Genomic DNA, 14816 nt, shown 5'->3' with positions numbered 1-14816 from the left:
GTTTCATATACCACCATAACCTTGTCATCTTTTGTTTTCGATATACAAAATCAAAACCAAGAGGCTTGTAATCCTCCATATATTGATTTTTTATTATTAAAAAGTGAAAGTTGAAAGGCAGCTCTAAGCCTGCTTTATCAGCCACACTTGGACCAACTTTGGATGCTGTTTCTAAGAGCTGGAGATATGCCAAAGACATTAAAAGTTACTTTTTACTTGCATTTTGCCAAGCTATTCTTACTGCTCTCTTTTTATGAAAATAATTCATTTTATTTGCTTTGCTACAAATATTTGTATTCAGGGGAGTCTCTTCTGTATTAAGTGGTGTGTCCCCTGGGGTAAGAGGCAAGCTTGTAGAGTTATCAAAAGAAACTTGTAAGAATGAGCATTGTTATTTCCTTCAGAGTTTGCTGTGCTACAAGTAATCTAATGACAGTCTGTTGGTGTCCATTTGGGGAAGTGGGATCAGTATTTTTATTTCAGAATTATTTCATTTGGGAAGCTCTGAACATAATAAGCATGAATGAAACAATTACAGCGTGGTGTAATAAAGGTCATTCTCTGAGAGGACAAACTAGAAAAGGTGTTCATTGACTGATTGTAGCTTATGGGTCCAAATATCATAGAATTGAATCCTTCTGTCCATGTCCCACTGTTCTCCACTGAAAAAGGCAATGTCAATGGTACTGCAGCTCTCTAGATAGGCTCTTTATAAGTCTGTCTTTTCTTCTGTAGCTCAGTTCATTTAAAACCTCGCTTCAGGACCGTTGTTTGAATGTTGATAAAGGCAGGTCAAGTTGACAATAAACAGTTTATTCAAGGTTACATATATGTAGGGCTTCACTGACTTCTGCCTTTCAAAGTCTGTGGCATGTTTTTCATCATGACATCATCATGAAGTAAGGGGAAATGTTGTCTATGTCCATTTTAAAGGCAAGGCTCTAAGACAAGGAAGGACCATTTGTCCAGAATACACAAGCAGTGGCTGGTCTTGGGTTGAAGCTTCAGTTTCCACTGGGTTGCCCACCTCTGCTTCTATCCCTGAGATTACAATATGAAAAGGCATTAAAAATGCAAAAGAACTTATTTTCTTTCAGGTGACAATTTTTTTTTAGCTTTTGAGATTTCTGTTTAATGGTTTAGGTCCTTCTTTAAACCCTGAGAATATGTATAGTTTGATCGCTGTTTGAATTTTCAAGCTTTATATCATTTGCGCCCGTAGTTCAAACAGTAACCCTGGACCCGCAAGTGGACCAGAAATAATAAAGGTTTTTTGAACATGAACCAAGGTCACTTATATGCTCATGTCCATCCTACCATACCAGGTCATTTGACTATAAGAGGTTTGTCACAGGCCTTAACATGGCTCGACTTTGAAGAATTTACTCAAGCAAAGTTCCATTATGTTTGGAAAAAGAGATTTTTTTCATTTGCTGGCCTAACCCCCAAACAGAGGGTTAGGCCAGCAAATGGTGCTTGTTGATCTCCAGCATTTAGCATTCTCTTGCTTATTCTTCTGTCCAGTCCTTACTGTGGGTATGTATCATATCTCCCAGTGTCCTTCTCAAGATGAATTACTCATCAAAAATGTGTTTGTGTTCTTCCTGTACCATTGTTGAGAGCTGAAAATGGTAGATGCAACTCTACAGTGTGTTAAATTCTCTGGAAATTATAAATAATTGATACACAAATATAATGGGGTTTGTATAATTCTCAACATTCACATTCCTCTTCAGAATTTCATAAGTAATGTTATGACTGAGCTGTCTTGTTAACACCATGTACTTTTTAAATTTTATAGTATTTTCTTGCTTACCTCAACCTTTACCACCTGCTGGTGTATGTCCAACAAAGTATCGCTTAGCTTTTTTAATCAGTTTTAGATCAAAGGTAGACACTTTCATTTAAATGTAAAAGATCTCGGGCAAAGCTGAATAATACCTATGTAAATAATATTCCTTAATGAATAGAGTTCTCTGCAAGTAACTCGGTATCTCTAGACATTGTTGGAAGAAAACTGATGAAACCCAAAATGTGCAGCAGCAAAACTTGCATTGTGTATGGAATTTTTTTGAGATCCTAACTGGCATGCATAACTGTGTTTCTTCTGTCTGCTTTCCTAGCTGTCACCTAATTTCATTCTGTTTATTTTGATTTTTTTTGGTAAAAATTTTTCAGTTAAACCAGTCTTAAGGGTTTTCCCCATAGCACAGCATACAGGCATTGTTTCCCTGCCCTTAAACATTAATGTTCCATTTAGGGCCCACATTTGCCTGCATAGAAAACAGGTGTTAATCCTCACCTTCATTTGATGAGACTGCCAACTCACCTATTACAAGTATGTAACACTTGTATCTGTCTTGCAGAGTTTCTCTCTAATAGCAAAAGTCAGAGGCCAAAGAACTTCCAAAATCAAAGAGAAATATTAATAATTTAGAAAGGCATATTTTCAAATAATATTATACATGACAATACCAGTGTTCTGTATGCTTAAACATTTTCAACCATCTGTTGCCTAGCACTTTACCATCAGCGACATTGTTTTTACTTTTCCTTCGGCACAGAGAGAAAATAACATACTTAGAGGGAGGGTGGAGGGTTACTGCGGCACTTCCATTTATTTCTGCAGTGGATACCCTGCTGAAAGTTGCATTGACTGAACACAGGACAGACACAAAGATCAATCCTAGTGGGACCAAAACCCTTGAGGTAGTGCTTACTCAAAATCGATCAGTCTTTTCAGTTATCCCTGGCAGTGATGGCTGTTACATTTTCTTACCATTTCACTACAGCTTTTTCTTGCAGCCGATTCTGAGACCATGGTCAGAGGTGCTGTGCTCATCTGTGTTCATTCAAACTACTGTTATTTTCAGTAATATCAGTAATTTTGTTATTTCTCAGTCTGTCCATTCTTTCTGGACATGACACTATTGTAATCCAACAAAATAAATGTATGCTTTATTATGATAAAAACATTTCAATGGTGGTGTAACCTGCTGAATTGCAGTAAATAATAACCAGGTTTTGGAGAATTCTGGCATTTCCTTTTTCTTGTATAACAGCTTAAGCAGCCTGACATTGCTACCCATCAGGAATCATAATTCTGGTCCAATTTGCATGTTGTCCTCCTGACTTCAACTTTTTTGTTTTGCACTGGTCAGAACCTGGTGCTGAACAGGTTTTAGAATGTGTATAAAATGGGAAGGTTTGCTGAAGAAGGAAATGCGTAAAATACAAGGCAAAATCTAATAATATTCAATATGAAAATACATAATATTAGGATATCAGTGTATATATCGTTTGTGAATGTATTTTATATATGTGTATGAAGTGTGTCCCCCAAGCTGATAAAATGCATAACTGTGTAGCATTGCAAACCCATTGCTGTGCATGGGTTTTCCTGCCAGCTGTGCAGCAGGCAGTTGCCTCGAAAGAGCTGAAAAGAGCATTCACACTCCTCGAATGATCCACTTGCCTGGCAAGCACGGAAATACCCTTGTTCTCAGAGTTAATGTCAGGTCTGAGCGAGAGGGAGATAATTCTGTTTCTGCTCAAGCCAGTGGTGATAGAAAGTTCACATGCTGTGACTGCACGGAGCTTGAGGAAATGAAATTTCTAGCCTGAGTCACGGTAACAAGCACACTTGTTACAAACTCTTTGCAGTTAATGTGATTGCCAGCGACACAAGACCAGTACTAAAAGGCCTTCTCTGACTCAAGAAGTGATCTCACCAAGAGAGAGTGGAAATGCACTGAGTCTGTTGTACTGTTTGCAAAGGACCATGGTTCCTAGGGAAATCCATCAGGTACTTCTCCAAGGCCAATACAGGAAACAGCATTGTTTTAAAAGTAATTGTTGTTTTAATGTTCTTTACCATAGACTTATTTTGACTCTGAGAACTATGTATGTGGTTCTTGCATTGACCTGTCTTTGGTGAAAGAAAGAATCAAGGTCAATAACAAGTCACCTTTCTTTCTCAAAGCAGGACACATCTGGTCTCAGTGATGTCCTATCATTAGAGTACTCTTAAGTGTGGCTTGACATTTCTTCTGAAAATGGAATATACCAGGAAGTTGGTATTTGCCAATTCTGCTTTCCTCTCCTGAGATAGAACTTGCCTCAATCTATAGAGGGTGAATTGAACTCAGAATTTTTTTTTTCTACCTCTGTTGAACTCTAATTACACCAACAAGGTGACTCAAAGTGCATGCACACACTATGGAAAAACAGTAGGCAGTGTGGTAATTTAATTTTTTATTTGTTATTTTTTTAATCAATACATTGACTTAGGTGCTGCCTGCCAGACTCTGCTGTGGCCTTTGCATGGAGCAGTCCCGTTAGAGTCACTAGAACTGGTCAGGGCAGACGTAATCCAAACTATTAATCTTCCTTGATATTGTTCTGAAATGCACCCCTTAAATTAGCTTTGCCTGTGGTTTTATGGATGCTACTACTGTTCCAAATTGTGTTTGGATTTCTCAACAATAGAAAAAAAAATCCTATGTGTCTGTGGTCAGAAACAATAGAAATTATGGAATTCGGCACAGCCCTGATTGTTTGGAAAGTATCACTGGCTCATCTATCAGCTGTTAAATTAGCAGAAGAGTTCTCAGGAGATGATCATAGAATTACTACTACTGTAGCTTTCTACATTTCTTCTGGTTTACCGCCCTTAGGCTTACCACTTCAGAGCCTTCTTCCACCACACTGTGTCCCATCCACTTCTAAATATATCTCCTAAAACATGCACTATGTGTTTACTAATTGTGATCAGGCTAAAATTCAAGTGCTGTGCTTGTGGGACTTTTTTTTATCAGAAGCTGTATTTAAGTGATGACACACAGTAATTTGTTCATTCTTCTGTCAGTGTAATTTACAAGGCAACGACAGATAAACATAGCTATACAAGATTCATTTACAGTGACACAATGGCAGATACACAGAGCAGAACCCTGCCTATGAGATAAAGTGGACTGAGTGACTTATGCAGTAATTAGGGGATAATTGTCATTAACCTCGCAAACAGTAGTTTACCCATATTGTTTAAAAGGCTCCAGGATGCATAATGACAAGGTAATCTGTCAAAGCGCTAGGGGGAAATATTAATAAGATTTGTGCAAGCCTGGATAGAAAATATGCAGAAAGCGGCCACATTAAGCTAATTGGTGGATGAATATACACTTGTAAAAGTGCTTCTAATGGCACGTTTGTTGCTCTCCAAATGACTACTGTTAATGTGGAGAAGTGGGCTGCCTAGAAAGTCAGGACTGCTGGGACAAGAGGGTATTAAGACATGCAGGCACAGTTATTATTACTTTGTACACTGTAATATAATTTCCCCCACTTTCTTTTGCATTTCAGAGCCTCTAATATGTGCAAACAGATAGCTCACTTCATCTACCATAGCATTTTTATATTCCAGTGACCTTTGCCTTTTGGGCGTCACTTCTGCACCCTGCTGTCTGCTTTTTGCATCACGTTGCCACCTATGACACACCTGGGTTTTTTGGTGTACATTTTTTGGGTAAACAATCAAAGGAAAAAGGCCTCATTAAGACTGTGTTGTATATATTGCAAGTAATAATGCATGGTCCCCTAATGAATGCTAAAGAGGGAAATCAATCTCCCGGTTCTGCTGCCATTCATATACCCAGCCTATAGTACAGCTGAATCCCCTTACTGAGGCACAGTTTGGGTTCAATCAGAAAACCAAGCATGTAATAAAATCCAGTTTATGAGTATAACTTATTGGCACTTTCACCGCAGTGGTTTTGACCTTGGGCAACTTCTCAATTCCTTACAATGCCCCTGGTTAGGCAAATTTCTTACTGACTTCTTTGGAAGTTTTACTCACAAAGACAGGAAGACTCAGCTTTTGTTGCTTATATTTTCCAGTTAGGGTTACGGCTTTAGTCAGTTTAAAGTAAGAGAAGGACCATCTGATTTGACTTGACTGTTAGATGTCTTGCCCTGCTTTTGGTGCAGTCCCTTAGATGTAGCAAGGATGCCAGACATGGTTTGTTTGCGTTACCACATTGTGCATTGGGGAAGGTCTTGGCTGAAGAGAGCTGAGGTGTCTCTTGTGGCTGTGTGTATTGCAAATACAATACCTCTTTGGTGCTCTTTGTGAATGTTTCCTGTTTCTCATAAAAATTATGTGTCATTCTTTCAGCGTTGGTGAAACTGAGGCTCAGAAAGAGTCTTAAGTAGCTTATTAAATTTACTGAAAGACGGCCACAACATAGAAAACATAATTTTACTTCTCAGTGAGTTACACAGCACTGACACCAAGCAGTAAAACCACAAGTGAATTCAAGGACTGGTAGTATCAAGGCAAATTTTCTTACATGTCATACCAAAATCGGCAACTATATATGCAAAAATTGGTGGAAATGAGTATGAAAATTAGTCATTGCTATGCTTATAAGCATGCCGGGTATTTCCTGCACACTTAAGTACAAGATTGTGTTGTAAAGTTAATTTATAGCTGTAATTATTTCAGTGGTTTGCCGTGTTTGTGTCTCTGTTTACATCCTATCCTGAAAAGTCCCCATGGCAACTCATACAGTCTAAAATTTTTGCCTTCAACCACCGTGTGCTTGGTGGTTTGATCGCCTGTAGGAGCCATGTCTGCCTAAGGGCAAACACTCTGTTACTTGCCATGAGTTAGTGGCAAGGCTTCTTCAGAGACATTTCAATGAATTTTCCAGTCCCACAGGTTGTAGAGTAGCAAGATACCAAAATATTCCTCTATACTTGGGGTCCATGGTTGTGGATTTCAAAGCTGTTTAAGGATTTTGAATACCCAATTTTTATAAAATCTTCATATTCTACTATTTGATGAATGTGGAAAAAAATGCCTCACCTTTAGTGAGCCTTAAAACTGTTCTAGTGAGCAGATCCCATAAATTATCTGGTCACAGATACCATGAATCATCTGGTCAGCTCATGTTAACTCCTCACTTAGGAAGGCCTTTAGAAATCTTCTGAAAGTCTCAACCAGAACTGATAGTGAAGGGCATAAATTTTTGCATTTGAAAATTTGCACAGTACTTAGGGGGAATGGGGCAAAATTATTGGGAAGTGGCACTGGTATTGCAAGATAAATGTCAAGTAATAAGATAGTCATAACTGCTGAAAGATGGCTTTTGATCTTCTTAAAGCTACTGAATCAGTGTACATCTGTGCTAACAGGAGTTCTACCACTGCAGTTTGTGACAGATTTTGTCATTTAATAGTTGCCACCAACATGACAGTTCTAAGTCAAAACAAATTTGTTGACATCATGGGAGTTATACCACTGTAAAACTAGTAAATGCAAGAAGGGTATCAGGCTCTGGCTGTCCTTAGATTCTTTTCCCCCAAGTGTGGATGGAGGTTTAGTGTGAAAAAGACTTGACAGGCACCCAATTGTAAAGAGACTTGATGTAGTTGCTGTGATCAAATGAAGCTTGAGCTGCTGTGATTAAATACGTTGTACCCCACAGTGATCATCATGGTTTAAAAATAAAAATGCTGTATGCAGTGTTATTCTGGGGGAAAAAAAAAAAAAAGAAAAAATCATCATCTTGTGAATTATACATTCGTATCTGGTCCATAATCAAGAGCATTCCATAACAAAGTGAATATTTTATCAAAAGTCAAACAATATCTTTAAGAATCAAAAGGAGTATTTAAAACTAGTGTCCTTGCATCCTAATAGTTTTACTGGAGTTGCAGAGGTGAATACACATTCATGAAGATCAGGAAAGAGTTCAAATTAATGTTTCTTTTCTGAAAACAGTAAGAGACTCTCTCCCCTACCCCCAGTTCGCACTGGTGCTTTACAGTTGACATTTGACAGACATCATCAGCTTTCAAGGCAGTGCTTTCAAATGTACTCTCAGGTTGTGGAACCTGAAAAATGAAACGGCATTCTGCAATCAGGGTGCCCAATGAGGAAGTTCAGCCCCCGAAAGGAGTCATGTGTTGGGGATCAATTATTTTCATACCGCTCCCTGCAAATTAGTCCAAAACCAGCACTCCAGCAGGTTGCTTGTGTAGGGGTCTGTGCTGCTGGCATATGTCTTTGGGATGAGATATAAAACAGAGGACCTGCATATTTTTGGTCAGTAAAGGCCCTGTAGACCATTTAGTGAGAGCGTGGGTGGTTAACGGCGGTGTCCTGGCTAGGTTTCAGCTGCGGTTATTGCATTCCCATGGTGTTCCTCACTTTCACTCTGAAACCGCTGAGCAGTGCTCCTGTGCATCGTTACACGGCCGCTGTGCTCCACCATGGTGGTACACCCCCAATATATATTCAAACAGATTTGGCTCCACATCATGTTTCAAGGCTAAGTTATGTCAAAATTACTTTCCAACATGGTCAGTGGAATTACTTTGGATTTAAAGTGCAATTATTCTGGATGTAAAGTGCAGCCAGATTTGAGCCAGTGCCTACAATATCAGTCAGTAAAGTTTGCAAAGGTCTTTGGGGCTCCTTCTGATCAAAACACAAAGCTTTTTGCTGCTGAATGCATAAGAAGGCCTGGAGTCTAAGGAGAGACCAGAGCAATTACCATTACAAACCTGGCAGCAAAAGTAAGCATAAGCATGCATATAAGTACATAAAATCCCTTTCATCTTCTTTTTTAATACATACTGCCAGTGTCATTCTTGGTGATACTTTAGGTAAAGACAGCAACCTTCTGTCCCTTTCTGTGACATGCTGGTATCCTCCTGCATACCCTGTATCTTTGGGACAAAGAAAGAAAGTCCAACAGGTAAGAGCAAGGGGGTGTCTGAAGGGAAGATCTATCGCCTTTGATTTTTCTAGCAGAGTGGAGGCTGCAGTGAAGCCAAAAGATAAAGATTTCCATTATTGACTGGGAACTTGGTAGTGCTGCACTGTGTTTGTTCCTGCTGCAGCAGTATAACTCAAGGAAAGGACTGCTGACACTTAAACATGAGTTTGTTCATATGGTTTCAGTTGGTGAAGGGGGGCTGGTGGGAGGTGGATAAGTGACAGATGAGGGGAAAAAATTTTAACCATGACTCTTTGCAGGCTGGGTGTGTTAAATATCATATCAGTTGCACATGTATAATCACAGTGAGCAAGTATGCACACCTTTTCTTGATGTTTACAGGAGCAAAGGCAAATTAGGTTCAGCATGGTAAAAAAACCTATCAGGAAAGTATGTGATTGTATGTGTGAGTGTACATTTCTATGGAAAACTAGGGCTTACTTCTGTCCCACAGAGGTCGGTGGGAGTTAGCCAAAATGAGCAAGAGTTGTTGCACATTGACCCGTCTGTACTAATGTGAGTTGGTGTGCTGCTGCTGCACGCTTTTGGTAAATTCTACCCCAGGAGTAGTAGGACTACCCATAGTGTAACAGCTTGAAATTTAATTGGGAAGCAAAGAGATGCTCCTGGGAAATTCAGACAAACAAAAACAACAAACTCTAAATCATGGAAATTATGTAGGCTTTTCTTTATTAGAAACAAATGTTGATTTTCTTTTTCTCTCTGCACCCTAATTAAAACCATCCCCTACAATTATAGTATGACCAAATGAATATCTTCCAGTCTGCTTTTCAATGGTTACAGCTGCACTCAAAATGTTTCTCAGAGATCAGCTTGAAAATATATAGCTCTTTAAGAAAGGCTTATAGAAGAAAGATCTGAGATAAACACTAGGCTTGCTTAATTATTTAAACAAACATCTATCTATGTAATATTTTGTAACATGGATACTTAGCTGATAGGCATCAAAAGCAGCAGCTCATAGTGCCTATGCAAACTTGCTAAAGTATGAAGAGTAGCAATGCATTTTTCTATATAACTTTGAGTGGTTCTCAGAAGTTATCACAATAGTGCCCGAAAATAATCCATGAGTACTTCCCAGAACACAAGGCTTGTTTAAGAAGCAACTGTTACTTTTTTTTTAACCTTTCTATTTTTCTCAGCCCTTGTATAATCATCTCTCACTGTGTATTCAGCCAGGTATATAGATATGCATTTTACCTATGCCAAGAAGTTAATTAGCAAGATAAAAACAGAACTGCAAAAAATCTTGTGTAGTGTATGTACATACATGTTTCTGTGTGAGCGTAGACACACAAAATTAGCAGCAGATAATGCAGGCACAAGAGTCAACGGATCTTCTCACACGAAGTGAGCATTTAAAACAACTGATTTTATAACAAACATTCAAGGTTTATGGTGTCTGTCTATGGTGCATGTTTGTGTAGACTATCCTTGTTTTCTAAATAGGCAGTTTTTAGTTTGTGAGGTTTTAAAGCTGAAAAGAAAGCTTGAAATTTGCAAAGCCTAATCACTCATCTTCAAAATCCCTGCCAGTTAAGCTTCTAAAAATTAGAGTGATTTTGGTGTTCATCTTCTGCTGTAGCATGTTTGTATCATCTAAGATAATCATCTTGACTCCCATCTCTTGTTCTATCTGACCCAGAAGTTTAAGACAAGATGTACCCTAACATATCCTGACACATCTCTTCCTAACATTCGGTCAGCAAAAATGAGGAGGCAGGTTCAGGGTGATTAACCGTGACATTACTTTATAGATATAATGTAGTACGTGTGTATGCGAATCCGTATCTGTACAAATAATAGAGTCAAGTGTGTGTTTAGAGTTAGAAAAGATTCAAGGTTATGTCTTGTATCCTTGAAGGTTAATTTAATATGATGTGGAGATTAAAAGGTTTTCTCCATCTGATATTGTGAGAGAGCTACTCACACATATAAAATAAAACAAAAATAAAAACAAGGCTGTATGGGCAGAGGAGGAAGAGCATTGCTGCGTGCTGTACGGGATGGGCTTACTTGTCTACTGCCTTGCTTAGATCTGTAAGCCTGCAGTGGTATCTCTGTACTCACTGACTTCCTTGTACATACTGTCACAGGAGGCCTGGCTTAATCAGTTGTGCGCCGAAAAAAGTAATATAAATTGGAACCTTTTGTCATGAAATATTTAAATGTGGATATGATTTAATGGCTTTGGGGAGAAAATTTAGCGTGAGAGATTGTAAGAAACCAGAAATCGATTACATGTAAGAAAGGACTTGAACCTCTAATCAAGTATTACTATATACAGAGAGATCCCTAGCTAGTTATAGCTTAATTCAAAGGGGATAATGGTTAGATGTTTTGTTAATTTTAAGTTTTATCAAAAGATGACATTCCTATTCGCTCTTTATCTAGTTTTGCATAATACATACTTAAAATGATTTATGAAAAGCCATCACTATGTAAATATTGAAGCATATGCTACACAGTATCCATAAGTAGTGTGTTTTCTATGAAATATAGGCATCTGTGCCATTTGTCTTTACTTTTGCTGGAGAAAGAAAAGCCAAATAACTTCTTGCTGAAAATTAACAAGGTATAGCTTGATATAACTAGTAGGAGTAGGCAAGGATCATTTAAGAGCAGCATTCCGGTTCCTTGCTGTTTCTATGACAGCGAGGGTAACCCCATGATGATCACACCCTTGACTGCCAGTTTCTCTGATCAGTGGGACTGAGCAGCTGCTGAAGGTCTGGCCCTCCTCACTGCAAAACCTCAAACTAAACTAACAAAGGGTGGTGGCGTCTCACGGAGAGGTAGCTCATGTAGCCAACCACCAGCTGCTCCGAGCTAAGCTGTGAAACAACTCCCCAAAAGCGTGTCTGCTTCTGTCTGCCTGTTGTGTGCATGGAAAGAGCTGGCTGAGGGACTGTGTGATAGATACCACCTTCCACTTACATGTGGGAGTCTGGTACAGGATCTGTACCTTCTACCCTCATGAGTTACTTTCATGCTGGCTGTATTCAATTTTTATTTACTTAAATATCAGTTTTTGTAAAGCATCCGTTACATAAGCCTGTGAGTGATTTACAAATTAAAGCAAAAACAAAACAAATTACTACCAGTAGTACATTACAAAGCAGCCTGCAGACAGGAATTCTAATTCAATACATGTAAGCAGTGTAAATTGAATGATGTTATTTCCATCTTCAAACAGTGTAAGTTACAGTCAGAGGTAAGCAAGTTGTGGCTTGGGAGTAGAAATGTGTGTGTATAGATTGGGTCAGAGGTGACAGCAAAAGCCTGGAGACCAAAATCTGAATCAAGTCTGGTTTTACAGTTACAGGTAGGAATTACTCAAACGTGGAACTGGTACAGCTGGCTGGAAGCTGTGGGAGAAGTGGATGTAGGAATCTTTAGGTCACAGTCACGGGGTAGTGTGTGACCATAGTTGGATGGGAAAAAAATATAATCTTATATCTTTAAAATCTGAACCTGTCCTTTACCTATTTTTGGTGGTGCTGGGTTGTTTTTTGGTTTGGTTCCCTCCCTTCCTCCCCCTTCCCCCCCCTTTTTTCTTGCCCATTTTGGCTTTGTTTCATTTTGTTTTGTTGTTGGGTGGGGTTTTTTTTAATGTCCTAGATGATTTCTCCTAGATAGCACTGACTGCCTGTAAAATACTGCTCCATCAGACAGGTAGAACTGGGAGGGCATAGAAATTAAAAGATGTCCCCAGTGCTTAAAGGTACATTTCTTGATTAATGGTGCAAACCAGGACCAGCGTCTGCACTGTGGTGTTTCCTTCATCACAGCGTAAATACATGCTGAACATTTTCTGCATAAATGGGGCTTTCCATCTGGGTAAGATTTTCCGTAATTCACTGCTGTTGAGGGTTTCCTAGTCTTGTAAGGTATGATTTTAAATGGTCATGTGTGGACCCTTTCTAAAAGGTTTTACAGTCACATTTAAGGTACTGTGTGAAATGTATGTGGCGTTGACCTCTGCCATTAACCTTGTATCCAGAGAGGTGACACAGATCAGAACTGAAATAATAAAACCAGCTGTAATCAAATAAATATATGCTATACTATTAGGGCCAAATTGCATTTTCCAGTACTCTAAAAAATGTGACGGGAGAGAAGAATCAGTGATCTGAAGACTGAAGATATTCAAATAGATAGATAGATAGATAGATTAGACCTGGGCCAGGAAGGGTGGGAAAGAATGGTATTTGCAGGCTTCACAATCAAACAAGAGATAGTGGGTTTTGCAATAGTGTGTCGTCCAAAGTGTTCAGGTAATTCTGAAGCTGAGAGTCAAAATTTAAAAAGATCAGAGCCAGCACGGTAGAGTATCTTGCAAGGCTTTCAAACTGTTTAATGCATGAGGAAGCATTGGAATAATTCTGTTTTGATGCCTGCAACGGTGCTTGTTGGTTATAGTTACCGTGCTGATGTTATGTCCAGCATTTGCCCAAAAGGAAAGATGCCAATAAAATGATGTATTCATTATATAAGTATTTTAATATGTTTTTATCAATACATGCTGGAATGGATTGCCTGACATTACATTGCAGAATTTTTAAGTCCTACCTTCAGGCAAATCTCATGCTTACTAGCAAAAATGAAAGTGTGAAATGCTTTTTAATGTATATTTAACAACAGATAGTCTAGTGATTACTGATGTGTATTCTCTCTGGATTTTTCCCTTGCTATCAGAAGGCAATGTTAAGAGACAACATTTTTACACATTTATGCTATCTACATCCATCAGATGCTTACTTTTTACATATTTTTAACTGTCATTTATAACAAGGCTGGAAAAAAGTAATCTCTTAAATCTAAACCATACTAAGATTGCAAGCTTACAATCAATTGCCAGTAATAGTCCAGTTATGTTTAAAACCATTGCCCCAATTTCTACCTTTTGATGCAAGTTTATAATGAATATGTTTTTCAGTATTGGTGTCATGGGAATAATAAAAAAAAAAAGTAAGGTACAAGTATTATGTGCTATTTTTAAGACCTGCATCAAAATTTCTTGTGTGATGGCCCATGACGGACTTCAGTCGGATCGCTTATATTTAAGAAGCAAATTTATCAAATGCATTTATTTAGCTCTTTTTATAGTGTCACCATGTAATAGCAAATAAGTGACAATTTTTATATTTTACAATGGGCTGCACAGCAACGGTTCATGTTTTACACTAGTGTATGCTAAATGGTAGCATTATAAATAGCTCACTGTTGTTAAAATAAAAGTATTAAAGCATTTTAGATCACAGAGCCCCATGGTCTACATTTTGTTTTCTCTGACATTATTAAATTAAATCTGTTTCTCTGACTGTGACTCTAATCACCACATTTGCAGGTCTGGAAAGTTTGCATTTTTTGGTTGAGTTCTATTAATGCTGATTGCATGTTGTTTTTTAAGCTTAGTGTTTCATGTTGAGGCAGCAGAGCACCTTCTATTGAATTCAATAATTATGCAGAATCAATAAGGTTTTTCTTTGTGTTTGTCTTTGTTGTTTCTTTGATATGGCCTCTAGGATGCTGCAGGCAAGGTGCTGGACCGCTGGGCCATCATGTCCAGGGAAGAAGAGATCATTACCCTTCAGCAGTTCCTGAGATTTGGAGAAACCAAATCCATTGTGGAGCTGATGGCAATTCAAGAAAAAGAAGGGCAGGCTGTGGCTGTGCCATCTTCAAAGACAGATTCAGATATAAGGACTTTTATTGAAAGCAATAATCGCACCAGGAGCCCAAGTCTCCTTGCTCACCTGGAGAATAGCAACCCTTCCAGCATTCATCATTTTGAAAACATCCCGAATAGCCTTGCATTCCTACTTCCATTCCAGTACATAAATCCAGTCTCTGCTCCACTGCTGGGGCTGCCTCCAAATGGTCTCCTGCTGGAACAGCCAGCAATGAGGCTCCGTGAACCAAGCCTTACGACCCAAAATGAATATAACGAGAGCAGTGAATCTGAAGTTTCCCCTACACCTTTCAAGAATGAGCAGACATCCAGCAGGA

The 14816-nt window shown here is 38.7% G+C and overlaps 1 protein-coding gene across 1 annotated transcript in view; it reads left to right on the top strand.

Annotated features, from left to right (window-relative positions):
• The window catches only part of BNC2 (basonuclin 2), a gene marked incomplete at its 5' end in the record, with an annotated part of 91224 nt that overhangs the window by 74911 nt on the left and 1497 nt on the right, over positions 1 to 14816 (top strand). The window contains 2 exon segments of the mRNA XM_010152979.1: positions 14333 to 14814; position 14816. The exon segment at position 14816 is cut by the window's right edge and continues 1497 nt beyond it. Coding sequence (XP_010151281.1) covers positions 14333 to 14814; position 14816 — 483 coding nt within the window.

The sequence above is a fragment of the Eurypyga helias genome, unplaced genomic scaffold, assembly GCF_000690775.1.
Source record: "Eurypyga helias isolate BGI_N326 unplaced genomic scaffold, ASM69077v1 scaffold3906, whole genome shotgun sequence".
Taxonomy (NCBI): domain Eukaryota; kingdom Metazoa; phylum Chordata; class Aves; order Eurypygiformes; family Eurypygidae; genus Eurypyga; species Eurypyga helias.
The sequence above is the reverse complement of the archived record's forward strand: the minus strand, read 5'-3'. Positions and strand labels throughout refer to the sequence as shown.